The sequence below is a fragment of the Rhinatrema bivittatum genome, chromosome 4 (genome assembly GCF_901001135.1).
Source record: "Rhinatrema bivittatum chromosome 4, aRhiBiv1.1, whole genome shotgun sequence".
NCBI classification, from domain to species: Eukaryota; Metazoa; Chordata; class Amphibia; order Gymnophiona; family Rhinatrematidae; genus Rhinatrema; species Rhinatrema bivittatum.
In genome coordinates this window covers 410,123,325-410,142,365 of record NC_042618.1, presented here as the reverse complement: position 1 = coordinate 410,142,365, position 19,041 = coordinate 410,123,325, and the positions used below count along the sequence as shown (strand labels likewise).

Sequence of the window (19,041 nt, the reverse complement as noted above, 5' to 3'; positions counted from 1 at the left end):
ATTTTTAATTGTGTGTGGAGAAGGCCATGGGCGGGGGAGGGGGTGAGAGGGGCTCAAGGCTATAGGTTTCATTCAGAATGCGTAATATTTTCCATCATTCCTGATTGGGAGCCACACAGAAAAGCACATCGGAGAGAAAGAGGGGACCATAGCAGCGCCCGGAGCCACACTCAGACAGAGAGAGGAAACTGAGACAGCAGGAGACTGGGAGCTGGGAAGGAGATCAGAGATATAGTCCTCAAATTGTTGGGCATAGCAGTATGACTGTGTTTACTGTCTTATGACAGGGAAAATGCTATCTGCCTCCCATGGTACAAGGAGCAACTCACAGAGGGTCCAAAAGAGTCCAGATTTATACCCTAGATAAGCCTGAAAAATCTCAATCTTTAACTTTCAGTCTCAGTCATTGGGATAAGAACATGCCATACTGGGTCAGACCAAGGGTCCATCAAGCCCAGCATCCTGTTTCCAACAGTGGCCAATCCAGGCCATAAGAACCTGGCAAGTACCCAAAAACTTAAGTCTATTCCATGTTACCGTTGCTAGTAATAGCGGTGGTTATTATCTAAGTCAACTTAATTAATAGCAGGTAATGGACTTCTCCTCCAAGAACTTATCCAATCCTTTTTTAAACACAGCTATACTAACTGCACTAACCACATCTTCTGGCAACAAATTCCAGAGTTTAATTGTGCGCTGAGTGAAAAAGAACTTTCTCAGATTAGTTTTAAATGTGCCACATGCTAACTTCATGGAGTGCCCCCTAGTCTTTCTATTATCTGAAAGAGTAAAAAACCGATTCACATCTACCTTTTCTAGAACTCTCATGATTTTAAACACCTCTATCATACCCCCCCTCAGCCGTCTCTTGTCCAAGCTGAAAAGTCCTAACCTCTTTAGTCTTTCCTCATAGGGGAGCTGTTCCATTCCCTTTATCATTTTGGTCGCCCTTCTCTGTACCTTCTCATTGGGTTTAGTGAGAGAGCTGGGATCAGCCTTCCCTGTGCTCACAACTCTTCCTAATGGGCTTTTTTGTTTTGTTCTACCACCACCGAGAAGGGACCGTGGGAGTGATGAGGAGCCTTCGCCATCTTGGGAGAGCATAGCCCTGGCCCTTGTGAATGATTAATCAATAATAAAACTATCTCCTCAAGGCTGCTTGAACATTGAAATGCAAGCAAAGAGTAGACTAAGCTATTTTTTAAAAAATGTATTAGTATAGTTTTAATACTATAGTGTTTTATATTTCTTGATTTTGTTGTTTGATGCTTTATGAAGAATAGACAGATTTCTGTTTTTCTATTGTTTTATTATTATGGTTTTAGTTCAGTTTTTTGTTTGTACATTTCTATTTATAGTTATGGTCTCTTTGTTCTGACTTTTATGAGTGTGTGTGTTCTGCATGTATGAGGGGTGGTCAACTGGCATCATGCAAATTGCATACATTGGCTATGAAACCAGTGAGTCTCCTGGAGAGTAGGGGTGGGAATGAGAAAGGAAGGGGACTGCTATAGGCTATGGAATGACTGACAGCAAGCAAGAACTTTACAAAATAATACAGCAGTGCTAGGGCAGAGTGAGCACATGAGCAGCAGCATAACAGCAGAATGTGTGTGTGTGTGTGTGTGTCTTTGAGGGTGTATGTGAATCTTTGTTCTGAGAGGCTGTGTATATGTGTCTTTGTATCTGATGTTAGTATGGGTGTGTGTCTTTGTATCCTGAGAGGTGGGGTGTGTATAAGTCTTTGTGTCCTGAGAGGTAGGGTGTATATGAGTCTTTGTGTTTGAGAGGGTGTGTGTGTGTATGAGTCTTTGTGTTCTGAGAAGCTGTGTGAGTGAGTGTGTGAGAGAGGCTGAGTGTGTGAGTGTCTGAGAGGGTGTTTGCATGTGTATCTGTGCCTTTAGGTCAGAGGGGGTGAGTGTGTATAATTTTTTTAACAAATTTTTACATTTGCCAAAAAATAAAGAAATAATCTGTATACATGCCAAGTACTAATAATTACAAAACAACAATATATAGGAATTGACAAAATTATGTATACCAGAATCTAGTCCCCATCTTGGGAGGAATTACAAAAAGAAAACGATAAGGCATTATTTGTAATTAACAAATAGTTATGAGTACTCACTTTTTACTATGCTGTTCTCATGCTCGTTCTGACTCTTTATCCATCAAAAAGGTCTCAAGGTGACCAGGTTCTTGAAATACAAACTTATTTTTTTGATGAAGAACTAAACATTTGCAGGGAAATCTTGAAAAGAAACTTCTCCAAGGGAAATTACCCTTGGTTTCAGTAATAGGAATTGTTTTCTTCTAATCTGTGTGTTATGAGACACATCCAGAAAGATTTGTATCTTTTGGCCGCAAAATAGAAAATCTTTATTTTTAAAATATTTCTGCATTGTTAGAGTCTTATCTCTTTCTCTGCAGAACGAGACCAAAAGTGTAGCTCTCTCCGGGATGTCATCGATTGAAGCCTCTAAAAAAGAGGTCAAATTTGGCGATTCCTTTTGAACAATATCCATTTCTTCCCTATCATCCTGAGACCGAATCGTGGTTTTAGGTATATAATATATCTTGGAAATACTCCCTTCCTCAATTGAGGAAATAGAGAGTATTTCGGATAGATATTTTTTAAATAATTCAATAGGGGACAAAAGTCTAGAGACAGGAAAATTCAATAATCTTAGATTTTTCATCCTATTCAAATTATCTAAATTTTCCAAATATTTATGCATCATCAAACTATCTTTTATAAAGGACGTGTTTGAAGTATGTAAAGAAGACAATTGTGCTGTTACCACTTTAGAGGATTCCTCTAATTGATTTAGCCGTGTTTCATGCTTTACTACTTCATTCTTAATTCCTATTGTAACATTATTAAACTGTGAAATAGAATCTGTTAAACATTTTTGCATATTCAATAAGACTTTCCAAACATCTCCCAAAGTTACTTTTTGCGGATCTGTTGTTTCAAATATTACATTTACATCCTGTGTGGGGGCAGATGCGGTCTGACAAGCAGACCCCATCTGATCCCCACCACTGGCTAAATTACTTGACAATATATTTTCAGAAGTTTTTTCCATCATATTCAATACCGTAATTGGGGATGTTATTTCCAATTCACCAGATTGAGCAGTCAACTGCACTGAACCTGGACTATCTGGGGATCCTGAAGCAAAAGAAATATCTGGAATAGAATTCCTAACAGTCTGACTAACTCTATGTGCCACATGAAAGTCCATTGGTCCTCTTACCGTTGGAGTACCCGGCGACGATGTTAGAGGCTTTAATTTCCTTTTCCTACCCATAAAGGGAGGAAATGGAATAAAAAAGGGAAAAAGAAAAAAGAAAAAATTTTAGAAGGGGGCGCGCCAGCAGTTGCGTGCTGCAGGCCTCCGGAATTTATCGGGCGGTCCGACCCTGCTTGATGACGTCACAGGGGTCAGTTCCCAGCGGCGGTGGTATCAACGAGCTCCCGGGCTCTAGCAAGAAGCCCCGTCTCAGTCCCGCGGTTAATCCTCTCTCCTGAGAGGTGACTCACTCACGACTCCTTCGGGTTTCCTGCCGCAGGCCTCCGGAATTTATCGGGCAGTCAGACCCTGCTTGATGATGTCACAGGGGTCAGTTCCCAGCGGCGGTGGTATCAACGAGCTCCCGGGCTCTAGCAAGAAGCCCCGTCTCAGTCCCGCGGTTAATCTTCTCTCCTGAGAGGTGACTCACTCACGACTCCTCCGGGTTTCCTGCCGCAGGCCTCCGGAATTTATCGGGCGGTCCGACCCTGCTTGATGACGTCACAGGGGTCAGTTCCCAGCGGCGGTGGTATCAACGAGCTCCCGGGCTCTAGCAAGAAGCCCCGTCTCAGTCCCGCGGTTAATCCTCTCTCCTGAGAGGTGACTCACTCACGACTCCTCCCGGGAGAGAAAAGCTTGGCCTTTTCTTTCAGGTGTGGGGACATTCTCCCCCACACACCTTCCATGGTAAAGGTAATGGCAGCTCCTTATCTCTGCAAATTCTGATTTTATTGCTCTTGATATATGAAAGGTTGGCCATCCTTGCTATACTTCATGACCTAGATACTAGGCCACACTCCTTAGTAGGGGTCTCAATAGTGCCCTACACATTAATAGTCATGTGTGGAAATGGAATTAAACCACTGGCGAAAATTTTACTTAGTGCATCCAAGTGTTTGGAATTTTCACAGTGGAAAGTTGGCAACCCTAACTGTGTGTCCAATGCACAATATTTTAAACCGGAAAATTAACTCCAGCTCTGGAGGTGGAGTAAAGTTTACTCACAGTCAGGGCTCATGAGAAACATAAAAAATGTGGTACTCTATGTTGCAATAAATGTTCCCCTTGTAAGGTAGGGCTGCTCATAGAGATTAGTATATGATTTAGTTGTTTAGGATTAGAACAAAACATAAAAATTGTATATAGGGAGTAGTGGAGCAGAGCATGATGATTAGCTACAAGACACCTTAAGAAAGCCATGAGTGATTCCTTTACTTTTGATAAATAACAGGCATTGCAGATTTCTGTAACTTCATGCAAGTGATGCACTTTTGCTAGGAATGCACAATTTAGACACCCGTGCACCCAATGCAATATACTTTTGAGTAGCAGAAGCGCACATTTCTCCCTAGTGCGTCCTTTTATGTATGCTGCTTCAATTTCATGCTCATTGGAATATTGCATCGAGTGCACAGGGGATGTGGATGCGCACATGTTAGGGAAACGAGCACTCAATAGGAGCGCCTGTTTTATGCATGCGTCTTATTGCGTTGGCCTGTGAGATGGGTGGTGGATGGTGGATAAGAACATGAAAGGACCATTGGTGTTGGTGCAAGATGCTGATTTTTTTAGTCTAAGGGAGGAAGTAGGAATGTGCAATCATTTGAAATGAATGCAAAAAATGAGGCCATTTTCACTTCATTCTAAATAGAACAAACTGAAAATGGCCTCCTATGAAAATACCTGAAATTTTTGGGGTATATTTGTATTCATGGCATTAAAAAAAAAAAAACAGGACTCCCGCGGTCCTGGAAATCCCCTCCTGGCCTGCAAAATATGAATCTGGGGCCCAACCCTGCCCAGCTGGGCCTCCCTGGTCCCCTCCAACCTGCACTCCCAGCTAACAAAACTAATCTGTCCTGAGCTCAGCCCAACCAGAGCCTGCCCAGCACCCCCCTCCCATTTAAATGAGCCGAGCCCCCACTTACCCTTTTCCAGGTCCTGAATGGTAAAAGGAGAACGATGTCCATTTGCTTCCGCCCAAGTCTCAGAATTTAAAAAATGGTGCTGGCCGCACAGGAAGAAGGCACCAAAATGGTGTCACCTTGGTGCTGTCCTCCAGGTGGATGGCGCCATTTTTTCTACAGCTCCAGAACCCTGGTGGGAGCAAATGGACATCATTTCTGAACTTTAGCACTCAGGACCCAGGAAGAGAATAAGTGGGGCCAGGGTGAGAGCTCCTCAGTCCTGCACAATTAAATGGGGGGGGAGAGGGGCTTAGGCAGGCCCTGGCCGGGCCCAGACCAGATTCGTTTTGTGGGCTGAAAGTGATGGTAGAAGGGGTCCAGGGGGCAGCTGGGCTCAGGGAGACTTAGCCAGGTAGACCTGGGCCCCAGGTTCACATTTTGCAGGGTGGGAAGGGGTTTCAATGTCCATGGGAGGCCCATTTTCTTTAAGCGGTTCAGGGGTTTTTTTTGTTTGTCTGTTTGTTTGGGGGTTTTTTTCCTGTTTAATTTTTTTTTCAATTTAATAAATTAACCAAACTGAAAATAACATTAAACAAACTGACAAACAACATTCCCTCCCCTCTCAAAAGAAAAGAAAAAAAGAACTGAAACAAATACATTTGGGGCTGCACATCCCTAGTCTTTGTACCTCAGTCATGTTTTGTATTAGTATGTGCTAGGTCTGAGCGGGGCTGCTCTGTGTTGAAGGACAGTTTGTTATAGGCTAACGAGATCTGTTATGTGGTGTTTCTATGTGTCAAAGGAGTTTGTATAATTGGTCTCTCTATTGTGCTCCTGTTGTATAATGAAAGGGGAAACAATAATTTATGCCAAGGGAGATGTAACACTGTAGCTTGTGTTGGTGTATATAGGTGCAGAGCAGGCTATCAGGTCGATACAGCAATGTGCGGTTGAAGATTTCCCGTCTGTAACGTGCTGGGAGCGCACAATACAGACGAGTAAGGCGATCCAGCGATACAGTCTCCAGTTTCACGCGTCCGTAGCGCTTCTTAAAATAGACACATAACCCTTTCCGCACGCAACATGTATATGATGTGTAAATGAACGAATTAGCTGTATAATGAAGGAATTAGCTATTCCCCTCCGATACTGTAACGGGCGCTGATATTATCTCCTTAGTAACCCGCTGTTTTGCTGCGGCCTTAACGTGTTAGTTTACCGCCTCCCCCTAGTAGGTGTTAGGACTGTGAGTCTTGTAAGAAATCCATCGACACCACTTAAGATACTCAAACACAATAAAAAACAATAAAAAAAAAAAGCGATACAGAGATGATCGAGAAAATGTAATGCTGTGGGACACATAAAAACCTGTCAGAAAAAAAAAATATATATTTTAAATACCTGTCACTTTCCGAATCGTGCGGTCATCCAGGCAGCGGCGGGAGCCGGAGGGCCGCGTGGGTCCAGGCGGCCGGCGGCGGGAGCCGGGTGTTTGATCGAGGCCGCGGGCGGGTGGGCGCGTGTTCGATCGAGGCCGCGGGCGGGTGGGCGCGTGTTCGATCGAGGCTGCGGGCGGGTGGGCGCCTGTTCATCCAGGCGGCGGGGGCGGGTGGGCGTGTTGGTTTCAGGCGGGCAGCGGCGGTGGGATCCGGGGGGCGGGTGGGCGCGTGTTCAATCTAGGCCGCGGGCCGGGTCGCACAGGCGCGCATTCATCCAGGCGGAGGAGCCGGCGGCGAAAGCGGCCTCCGGCAGCCCCCACCGGCAGTGAATGAATGCGCGCCTGTGCGACCCGTGCGATTCGGCGCTCAAGGCGTGACGTCACGGCATGTGACTGCCTTGAGCGCCGAATGTCATTTGAAATGACAGGTACCAGCGCACCCAGGTTACTGTATAGGCGCTGTATTAAGCGCCTATACAGTAAAATGGGTTGCGCGGGCCTAACCCTTCCCTAACGCTTCACAGCCGCGGCATGCATTTGCATGCAATTAGAAGAGAGTATCAGGCGCTAGGTCAAGAGAACTGTGCGTGCGGGGAGGAAGGGTGCGCCTGGCAATGCCGCACTCTTTCTGCCGCGGTTTTAGAGTATCGATCTGTATGTGTGTGCGAGGTGGGCTCTTGTAGGCTGAGTTGGGTTGTTGAAGGCAGCTATTGACCTAATGGGGTCTGAACATCTAGGGGTATTCTTCTAAGAGAGGATTCTGTGGATCAAAGACTCTTTTTTTTATTATTTAATGAGTCTCCTAAACGCAAACCAGGAACTTAAAATATTTGTATACTGTATTGACCTTTCCCTCCTTATTCTCTGATACCTTAATTATGCACACCCTCTCAACTGCCAACTCTTAGGATGCATCCTGGATGCGCTGACAGAGCCACATAGCAGAAAGTTACCTTGTTTCAGTTCTAGTCCTTGGTTTGTTGATGTAGTCATCTCTCTGCTTCTTTCCATTGCTATCTTGAGAATACTCCTGGCAGCAGTCAGCCAAAAATCCTCTAAAAGGGAAACACTGCAGCATCAGCTGCTGACAATCAGCAGACTTATGAAATACCCTTGCCACCTCCACCACACACTGACCCTCCAGTTCTCAACACACCATTCATTCCTCTTCCACTTTGCTCTTCTATTATCTCAAAATTTGTATCATCTTGGGCGTAAAGCTAAAGTTAATTTTTCTTGCATTAGATCTGTCCTAGCATCCACTGAAGATGCTCCAAATTACTGAAATACAAACATAAAAGTACTTTTGAACTAGCCCTAACATTGAAGGGTTTAAATATGCAATTTCAGTGTTTAAAAAGATGCTGAAGACCTACCTATTTGAACAAGCTTTTAAGTCATAGGTCTTTGTGCTGAATTTTGTCAACTTATTGAAGCTGCTGCATCCCTTCTTGCTTAACATTGGTTGATGTCTGCCATGTTTCTGATTCTTGTATCTTGTCTTGTTTGGGCATTATCATTTTATGGATGCTTGTGCATTGATTTTATGTTTAATATTTAACATGATTATGTAATTTCCATTTTGTATGCCGCTAAGTGTTTTATAAGCAATTTTAAATAAACAAGTGAAATAAATATAGTGAAAGAGCATGCAGACATTTCCAGAGGCTTAGCGATACACAGGCTTTCTGAATAGAAATGTAATTATAAAAATAAGAAAGGTCAAATTGGCCTTTGAAGAGCATCATTAAGTTATCAGCCTATGTGTCATATGATTCAGGTTTACTGATATTGGTCAGTTAAGCCTTTTGGCTCTCGCAGATGGTTGGGTCATTTCTTAACTGTGGTCTCCATCCCAAACAGAGTTCATGCATTTCATCATGAAATGCAACTACTTTCCTTCAGGCTGCGATACAAGAAGGGACTGAATTAACCCAAATCTGAACCTTGGGCTGAGTATTAGTGCCAATTGTCAAAGCTGAGTACATTTTTTTCTGCAAAAAGTTCTACCTCCCAATGTCAGCTGTTTGATTCTTCACCTGACTTCTAACCTAACAGTAGCCGTGCACTGCAGCTAACTGCCCTATGTGTATAAGAACAAGAAACAGAAATACTTTTTGCATTTGATTGTGCCATGCATAGGATACCCAGGTAAGAAATTGAAGAAGAGACTAGGATAGATACATCAACCAGACACAAACATAATGAAGGCAATTTTCAAAGCCATGTACATATATAAAACTTGGTTTTATGTCTATAAATGTATGTACATAACCTTGTTTTCCACATAATTTCGCATGCACTGAGAGGCATTCTGGGGGCAGGAGTCAGCATTTATGTGCATACTTTTTGATTTTAAACATATACACGTAAGTGTACACATATAAGTTATGCCCTCTGAAGATGATGTGTAACTTTTTGCAAGTGAATATGGGGTAGATTTTATAAATCTGCACCCGCGCGTACTTTTGTTCGCGCACCAGGTGCAAACAAGATTACACGGGATTTTAATAGATACGCACGTAGCCGCACGTATCCATTAAAATCCAGGGTCAGCGCGTGCAAGGCTGCCCAAAATCGGCAGCCTGCGCTCGCCGAGCCGCACAGCCTACCTCCGTTCCCTCCAAGGCTGCTCCGAAATCGGAGCGGCCCCGGAGGGAACTTTCCTTTCACCCCCCTGTACCTTCCCCCCCCCCATACCTTTGTTGCACAAGTTATGCCTGCTCGAGGCAGGCTTAACTTGCGTGTGCCAGGCCGGCCGCCAGCGCGTCATGGTCCAGTCCGGGGGCTGGTCCGGAGGCTGCGGCCATGCCCCCGGAACACCCCCGATGATGCGCCGGCCGCGACACACCCCCCGGAACGTCCCCGATGACGCACCGGCCGTGACACGCCCCCCAACTCGCCCCCAACTCGCCCCCCCCCAGGAAAGCCCCGGGATTTACGCATGTCCTGGGGCTTGCGCGCGCCGCCAAGCCTACTCAACATAGGCTCGGCACACACAGGGGGAGTTTGGGCCAGGTTTTCGGGGAGTACGCGCGTATCTTACGCACGTACCCCTTTGAAAATCTGGCCCTATATGCGCATACTCAACCAATTACCTGAGTGTTTTCAAAGCAAATTTATGTGTGCATGTTTACTTTGAAAATACTTGGTAAAGTCTGCATGTACAATGTGCATGCTGACATGAGTGCTAGGCAGGCTGTTTGAAAATTACCCTCCTCCTGTAGAAGGAACACTGTTTACTGTAAAACCACATTAATTAAAGTGAGCGTTCTTTCTTACCAATAAATGCTTGTTTCTCATCCTCAGCACCTAGTCTGTAGCATCGGGGGAAAAAGGTATCGGGGTCTGCCTCATCAAACCAATGCAGGTTCCTGAGATTAAGACACAATCCCACCTGGAGAGCAACAATTCAACAGCATCAGCTTCTTCTCTGTACATTTTGGACTGCTCCAGCTGTTGTAATGAACAGCCTGGTGAAACTCTCTAAAAAAAAACCCACACTGGACACAACGTATGAAAAACACCAAAGTGTAAGGAGATTCTTTGTAAAGGTTCTTTTAATCTGCATAGTCTAAGGAGTACATCCTCAGTACTCACCTTGGTTGTAAAGGATCCGGCCCTGGCATAATGGTTTAGCATCTGATCCTTTCGCAGGTATCGACAATCAATTGAATCTCGGCGTGTTGTCCAGATAAAATAGGGTATTTCATTTCTAACAAGCCTAGACTGGAATTTTAAAAGTGTAAAGGGAAGTCAGCAGCAGATTCTTAGCTAGGGAAAGCTGAGACTATAAAATAAATCATACACAAGGCTTTTCCATGGATGCTTGTAATAAACTCTGCCAAAATAATACATGAATAATAAAAAAAAACTTTGGGCAGGTACAAATGGCGAGACCACACTAGACCATGAACTGGTTGCATCTCACAAGTCTACAAAGATGACCTTGTAGCATGGACTGATAGCAGGAAGAGGGAGCCAGATCAAATGCACAAGCCCCACTAATTTCCTACACCAGCTTGCCCAATCTAGAAGGAAGCTCGCTTTGGTACAATACAAGTATTAAAAAGGGCATTAGTGCTAAATATGAGAGACTGCGATCATACTCAACAAACCCTGGCTTACAAGTGAGGTTCATTCCTGTCAAAGTATGTGCAAAATTAACCTATCTGGAGACATCACCCCTATAGTTTAGACATATAGAGCTGCTTTTATAGGCTTTCAAGCATACTCAAACGCATTGACAGATCCAAATATTTAAAAAATGCTGAAGTACGACAGTGAATGGCCAAAATCAGTCTTTATCCTTATGCTTGGATGATTGTTGTGATGAGTAGAAGGAATGAGTGAGAATCTACCGGTGTGCAAGAGGAAGGAAGCAACAGAATTTGCAAAACAAGAAAAAAACTCTTTAAAAAATTAGGCCAGCAAACAGAAACCATTGGGAAAAGCATAAATCCAGAGGAAAATATATAGAAAGTTATTTGAGAAATTCCACATGTGTTAAACCTGACCCAGGAATGGGCAAGGAGAGGTGAACATAAACCTACAGATGAGAGATAAAAAATTGCAGCATACAGGGCCAATGCAAAGGAATTAGGTACAGTAGGAGAACCTTATAGCATTGCAGCCTCTCTCCCTACACACAATACAGCTTTGCACCCCTTCAGTCCTCCTCACACACATTTACAAATTATGCATTTATAATAACAGATTTTACCTGAGAAATACAAAGTGCAGCTTTCTAAAGTAAATATATCACCTACAACAACATGACAACATGCACATTATGTTTATATGCTCTGCTGTGGGGCCAACCAGAAAATCCTGCCAAAAAGACCCTTTGAACCCATATGGTATTAGACCTGTTATAATGTGTGTAGGGTGTGGGCTTGAGTAAACTGAATTACAATTACAACAAACTAAACCTCCCATAACAAAACGGCACTAACTGTCAGCACTCAAACAGTAATAACCCTTTTTATGGAAAGACAACACTGCAAATATTACATCAGGCCCTAAAACACCAATATACTTTCAAACCAGGCTGCTAAAGATCCCTACACAGAAACTACATGTTAGCAGAATACCTCACCTTGATCATACATGCAAACCCTCACCAAATAAAGTGACCATGAAGTATAAATAGAAACATGCAGACATAAACTGGACTGGAAAACACAACAAGCCAGAATATGTATGCAGTGCAACAATGAAAAAACAGAAAAAATATAGTCCTCATAAAGCATCAAACAATAAAATCAAGAAATATATAATATTAATAATAATAAAACCATATTAATAATTAAAGGAATACATATTTCAAAACAGCTAATGAATAGAACAATATTCAATAATTACAAATTCATATATTTTACAAACATAAATAAAATATTTCAAAAAGACACATCAAATAACATCCAATAATTACATCTAATAAGGATAAAAAAATTCCCTGCTCTCCATAGTTGGGAAATTTTGATTTCCAGATGCCTTGAGATTATCATGGGTTGGGGGATGAGGGTGTGTGCTGTTGCACACAAATTTTCTCCTCTTTCTCATATACACACAATCTAACACATGCATACATGCACCCTTACCTATTCTCTTACTCACTCATTCTCTCACTCACACACATGCTCACATACTCCCTCTCACTCACACATATACACTCTGTGAAGGGTGACGTTGGTGTGAACTCTTTTGTGTTGTGGCATAGTTGACGCAGCCTTGTAGGTGAAACTATGAGGCCTATGCCAGCTGCTGGTGAACACACCCTGTAGCTGGACAGACTGGAGCTTCACCTATACTAGCCACCTCCTCCACAGGTTGAGCCCTTGGGGTCTGGCGGTCAGCAGGTCTTAGGCAGGTCCTTAGAGTAGTGGCTAGAGCAAGAATCCAATGGCATGCTAGGATCAGGGAAAGCAGCAGACTAACAAAATCAGAGACAGGCTAAGATTGGGCCAGGCAGCAGACAAGGGTGGTCAGGTACAGGTAAGAGGTCAGGTCCAAGTGGCAGGCAATTGCAGTCAGGTACAGGCAAGGCAAGGATCAGGTTCAGGCAGCAGGCAATCAAGGTCAGGTCCCGACAAGAGGTCAGATCCAGAAGTCAGGCCAAGGGTAGGCTTGACAAGGCAAGGCTTGACAAGGAAGGTGGGACGAGACAATGCTGGAGAGACAAGACTGGACAAGGCAAGACTAGAGAGGCAAGCCAAGTCGAAGAATCAGGAACACAGGACACAAGAACCAGTAACTTAAAGGCAACACACACTGCAAAGGCAGTAGACCCGTTGCTGAGGCGAGGTAGTACTGCGATGGCCTTGTTAAAGCAGGCCGGTCAGCCAAGTTATTGGAAGGCGTCGCTCAGCGTTTCCTGCTGCGGGGCCTATATAATGTGTGCATATGCATGTGCGCACATTATATGGTGGAAGGAATTTTAGCTGGCGGCATCTTGGGCTGCGATGGGCAGCATTTGGAGCAGGAAGCTGTGTGCTGACCACAGGAAGTATCCAGCCATGTTGGAGGTGAATGAGGTGGCTCGCAGGGCCCTCCCATGAGCTGCCGAATGTAACACACTCTCACACATACACACATGCTCACACACATGCATACTTTCACACACATAAACATTTGCTCACATACATATGCTCTTTCACATGCATTCTTTCTCATTAACACACACTCACAGATATGCTCTTTCATTCACACACACACACAAACACACACACATACACATATGCTTTTCCATTCACACACACACACACACACACACACACACACACACACACACACAAATACACATAAGAACATAAGAATTGCCATTCTGGGTCAGAGCAAGGTCCACCAAGCTCAGCATCCTGTCTCTGACAGTGACCAATCTAGGTTGCAAGTACCTGGCAGATCCCATAAACTAGATCTAATTCTTCTAACTCACTCCCAGGGATAGCAATAGCTATCTTTAGTGTACCTGGCTAATAATGTGTTATGGACATTTCCTCCAGGAACTTGTCCAAATCTCTTTTAAACCCTGGTTTGCTAGTCACCATGATCACATCCTCTGGAAACAGATTTTATGGCTTGATAGTGAGCTGAATGAAAAATTTCTTTCTACAATCTAATTTGAATTTGCTGGTTGTTAGTTTCATGGAGTGTTCCCTTATTTTAGCATTATTTGAAAAAGTAAATAACCATCCTTTATTTACTGTTCCAGCCCACTCATGATTTTATAAATTTCTATCATGTCCCCTCTCAGCTATTTCTTTTCCAAACTGAAGAGCCCTAACCTGCATAACCTCTCATCATAGTAGAGATGTTCCATCCCCTTTATCATTTTTGTCATCATCCTCTGCACCTTGTCTAGTTCTGCTATGACTTTCATGAGATGGGGCAAGCAAAAAACTGCACACAGTACTCACAGTCAGGTAGATTTTAAAAGGGCCGCACATACGCTCATAAACGTGCATATCCTGCCGTACACAAAGATACGTGCTATTTTATAAATGATATGCATATGTTATAAAATACTATTTGTGTGCATATGTCTGCAGCTCTGCACACATATCTTATGTACACTTGGAGAGAGGGAGAGGGAGAGAGACAGCCTCTTTATAAAGCTCAGTCTGATACTCTATATATGGACCATTGTTAAGGGGGCACTATGATTTGGGATGAGTTTTCGGGAGGTGGGTTGGGGTTAGGGATGGTGGTGTTACAGACACATTCAGAGGTATCCATTGTAAAATTGATATCATAAAAGAGTTTTAGACCTTATAAGTGATGAAAAGGAGTTGATTTGTACAATGCAGCTAGCAGAGACTGCAGTGTACAAATCAACTCCTCTTGTTAGAATGTTCTTATGGTTCCCCTTATCGCCCCTGGAGCACTTTTAAAAAATGGCGTCACATTGTCCACCTTCCAGTCTTCAGGAGTGATGGCTGTTTTAAACAATAGAGTGCAGATTACTAGTAATAGATTAGCAATTTCATGTTTTAGTTCTTTCAGAACTCTGGGGTGGATATCATCTAGTCTCTGTAATTTGTTACTCTTTAGTTTGTCAATCTCATCTCTTGCATTCTCCATTGTGACTGCTCAGAAGCTCCACCAATAAATAATGTTTCAGGTGGATGTATGTTCCCAGGATCTTCCTCCATAAAGACCAAGGAAAATAATTCATTCAGTTTTTCTGTTATTTCCTTGTCTTTCCTGAGCACCCCTTTTGCCCCTCTGTCATCTCACGGCCCAATTGACTCCCTCACAGGTTTTTGTTTCTAATGTGTTGCAAACGACGTGAGCATGAGCCCTTCTTGCCATGGCACAATTGGCGCAACCTCATGGGCTGAGTCCTAAGGTTTGCACTGACGGCAGGTGAGCGAGTTTTGGCATGAGCCAGGCTATGACAGAGTCAATGAAACTATGACAGAGACAGGGCTGAAGACTGAAGCGGACTGAAGACTGAAGCCGGCTGAAGACTTGGAGCGGAGTGAGGTTTAAGACTGATACAGATTGAAGACTTGGATTGGAACAAGGCTGAGGACTGAAGCAGGCTGAAGAATTGGAATGGAACGAGCCCAAAGACTGAAGCAGGGTGAAGATTTGGAGCAGAACAGGCTGAAGACTGGAGACAAGACTGAAGATAGAAGCAGGACCGATGACTGGAAATAGGACCAAGGCTTGATGCAGGATTAAAGCAGGACCGAAACAGAACTGGCTAGAGACCTTGCTGAGGCAATAAAGTGGTGTCCTTTTATAGGGCAGCAGATCATGACATCATCTGAGGGTGCCGCAGTTTGTTTTTCCCACCACAGGCCCTTTAAGGCTGCAGACTTTGAGCGAGCTCGTGCCTAGGGAAAGGTCCTACAGGAGCAGCGGCATCTGCAGCATGTCAGTGACATCCAGCCGCGAGAGCTTACCAGCGGTATGTGGGGTGAGTGAAGCCACTCACAAGGCCATCCAATGAACGGCAAGTGTTACAGTACACCTCCTCTAAGTCCCCTCCTCAAGCCTCTCTTCTCTTCGGCTTCTGAGGAGACGACGTTACTTCTTAATCAACTGGGGGCTTGGGGTTCCAGACCAGGATCCAGAGATTCTTTGATTTCGTTACTGAACTGAAAAACCATTCGAGGCTGAAGGCATGGTTGAAAACAAAGTTAAAGACTTGGGCAATGAGTAAAGTTGGTCCTGATCGATGGACAAAGATTCTTTGACAACACGGTTCAGAATTCACATAGGAACAAAATATATATTGAAGCAGCAAGGCTGGCACCTCAGGCAAGGTAGTTCGGAGTGATGTGCCTGGGGACAAGGATGCGACGATACAATGTTCCCAACAAGATGGACCCTGCTAATTAATCTGTAAAGTGCTCTAGTCACTGGATGGTTGATGAAGTCTAAGCCAAGGTATTCAAGTACAAGAGGACTGAATGCTTTAAATAGCACATAGAACTGAAGGTTCTCTTGAGACCCAATCTGCATCGTAATGGGTGAAGAAACTGTGGTCACATGACCAGGTAGAGGTTCTCTGTAGAGTGACGAAATAACACAGGGGATGGTTAAACTAGCAGTAGGACAACCACAGTTGCATAACAGTAACTCCTGGATAAAGTTACCCCCAGCTCTGCAGTTTATTAAGGCTTCAGTCTGAAATGAATGTTTTCCATAGGTGAGACATACTGTATCAGTTGTGAAGAGGAAGCAGGATGAATTGCTACCCTCTCGATGAGGCTTCTTTTTACTGAATTTTCAGGTCTCACAGGACACCAACTGGTGAAATGGTCTTGTAGCTCAGCCTGCCTCTAGGGTCCTATGCGCATAGAATAGGGAGTATTTCTGAGAAAGCAACCCAGCACGTTTTGGATTTCAGTTTTCTAAGAGCCTAAATTTAACCTCCAGAACCTCCCTCCTGCACTTTCCTATGTCAATGGTCATGTGGCTCCTCTCTCTAAAATCTTATCTAGGTAGCACATGAGGTAGGAGGTAGCTTTACAGTAGATAGGCATGTTAACAAGCAATCCTCATGCCCACCAGCCATCCAGCTATCTACATTCCTAATGATCGAATCAACCATTATAACCAGCCATTCTAATCCTTCCTTCCTGGGCACACAGCCTTGGAGACACATCTTCAGTGCAAGAGGATAATGTATCACTAGGAGGGCAGATTCTACCTACAGGTCTCCTGCCAGGTGACCTTGCTACTCTAAAGCAGCACAAGGATTGCTTCACTGAAGTTAGGACCACTCTACCTTGTCTTTGAAAGTCTCCTCTATATACCTCTCTGTCTGTCTCAACTCCTCCAGGTCTGCTACTCTGGCCTCCAGAGATCAGACTTGTTCTCTGAGATGCAGAAGCTCTTTCAACCAAGTGCACACATACAATAACTCACCAAAACAAAATTAGTTCTTATCTGCTAATATTCATTCCTGTAGTACCACAGATCAGTTCAGACTCCTGGGTTTTCTCCTCCCTGCCAGCAGATAGAGACAGAGAAAGTTTCACTGACACTGTACATAACCCAGTGTGCCACCTGCAGTCCCTCAGTATTAACCTGTACCCAAGCCAAGATGACAGCAACAACCATAAATTTCTAAGCAAATTTCTAACGAGCCAGAAGAAGGTGAAATTGCCCAAAAAGACAATGAAAAATTAATTTCCCAAATTTAACATAAGCGATCAGCATTAAAAATCTCCAACTCCACACTATATCCAAAGCAACAGTATAAGTGGTGAACTCTCCCCCCCAACCCCCAGTAAATGGGCTGGTCTCTGGACTGATCTGTGGTACTAGAGGAACAGAAATTAGCAGGTAAGAACCAATTTTCCTTTCCCTGAACATACCCATATCATTCCATACTTCTGGGATGTACCTAAGCTCCCCTTAACTCAGGTGGGACCTGAGTGTGCAGTGACTTCCCAGTAGCTGCCAAGCAAATTTCATGCGTAAACACCTGTTGTGACTCAGCCTAGGAAGTCACCTGAGACGTGTCGAGTACGCCCCTAAAACCCCCAGCAGGGGAGCCTTACCGAGGAGAGCCGCACCTGAAAGGGAGCGAGGGTAAAAGAGACCGAGCTGGTGAGCCGAGAGAGCTGTCTCCCACCCCTCCTGACGTCATCTGCACCCGACGCCAGCTGAGTGCATTTAAAGACCTGCACAGTGGCAGAGTTTGGGAGCCTTACCAAGGAGAGGCGCACCTGAAAGGGAGCGAGGGTAAACAAGACCGAGCTGGTGAGCCGAGAGAGCTGTCTCCCGCCCCTCCTGACGTCATCTGCACCCGACGCCAGCTGAGTGCATTTAAAGACCTGCACAGCAGCAGAGTTTGGGAGCCTTACCAAGGAGAGCCGCACCTGAAAGGGAGCGAGGGTAAACGAGACCGAGCTGGTGAGCCGAGAGAGCTGTCTCCCGCCCCTCCTGATGTCATCTGCACCCAATGCCAGCTGAGTGCATTTAAAGATCTGCACAGCGGCAGAGTTTGGGAGCCTTACCAAGGAGAGCCGCACCTGAAAGGGAGCGAGGGTAAATGAGACCGAGCTGGTGAGCCGAGAGAGCTGTCTCCCGCCCCTCCTGACGTCATCTGCACCCGATGCCAGCTGAGTGCATTTAAAGATCTGTGCAGCCCAAGCCGCGCAGCCCAAGCCGCGCACCAAAGGGGCGCACCCCTGGAGAAAATTTTAAAGAGGAAGTGCCCTTCATTTTAGATGGGAAAGAAATGGAAAATGAAGGTGATAACATCGACCCCGGTGGCAAAAGAACTAAGAGGCCTGATGGATGTGCACTTAGTGCGAAGGGTGAGTCAAACCTCCAAGGAGGTCTCTCAAGATTTATCTCTTTCGTCTGGGCTACAGCTAGTCCTGCCCAGAACCAGTTATCCATTAGCACCTCAGGAAGTGTAGGGGTAAATGTTTTAAATACCCCTAACTTAGGTGAGGTGATAACATCTGAAGACAGAGATAAGAAGTCCTTGGATCAGGCTACAGCCAGTGTTGAAGCAGTGGAGGGGGAAATGACTGTGCCAGATCCAGAGAATATATCTCTAGTAGACATCTGGAAAGCAATTACAAATATGGAGAGGAGATTATCCCAATCCATGGCCCAAGCTACAGTTTTCTCTAATGAGATTAAAGGGAAACTGGACGACCATGGACAAAGAATAGATCAGACTGAAGCCACAAATGCATTATTGAATTCTCAGATAACAGCTTTACAAACAACAGGGACTACCTTTATTAAAGACACTCTGATGATATATAAAAATTTGGAAGGGTTGGAAAATAATATGCGGAGGAAAAATTTACTTTTTTTAAATTTTCCCTTCACAAGATTATTATCTGTGCAAGAGTTATTTAAAAAATATGTTAAAGAGATATTGAGTATTTCATCTGAAATGCTTATTTCCAAGATATAT

The 19,041-nt window shown here is 44.3% G+C and overlaps 1 protein-coding gene across 6 annotated transcripts in view; it reads right to left on the bottom strand.

The window, feature by feature from the left end:
• Positions 1-19,041, bottom strand: part of TTLL3 (tubulin tyrosine ligase like 3) — a 179,989-nt gene that overhangs the window by 85,382 nt on the left and 75,566 nt on the right. For all 6 annotated transcript variants that reach the window (XM_029601150.1, XM_029601147.1, XM_029601149.1 and 3 more), the window contains 3 exons: positions 10,242-10,370; positions 9,924-10,038; positions 7,595-7,696 (listed from right to left, as the gene is read on the bottom strand). In XM_029601150.1, the coding sequence (XP_029457010.1) occupies positions 7,595-7,696; positions 9,924-10,038; positions 10,242-10,370 (346 nt within the window). The remainder of the gene's footprint in view (positions 1-7,594; positions 7,697-9,923; positions 10,039-10,241; positions 10,371-19,041) is intronic.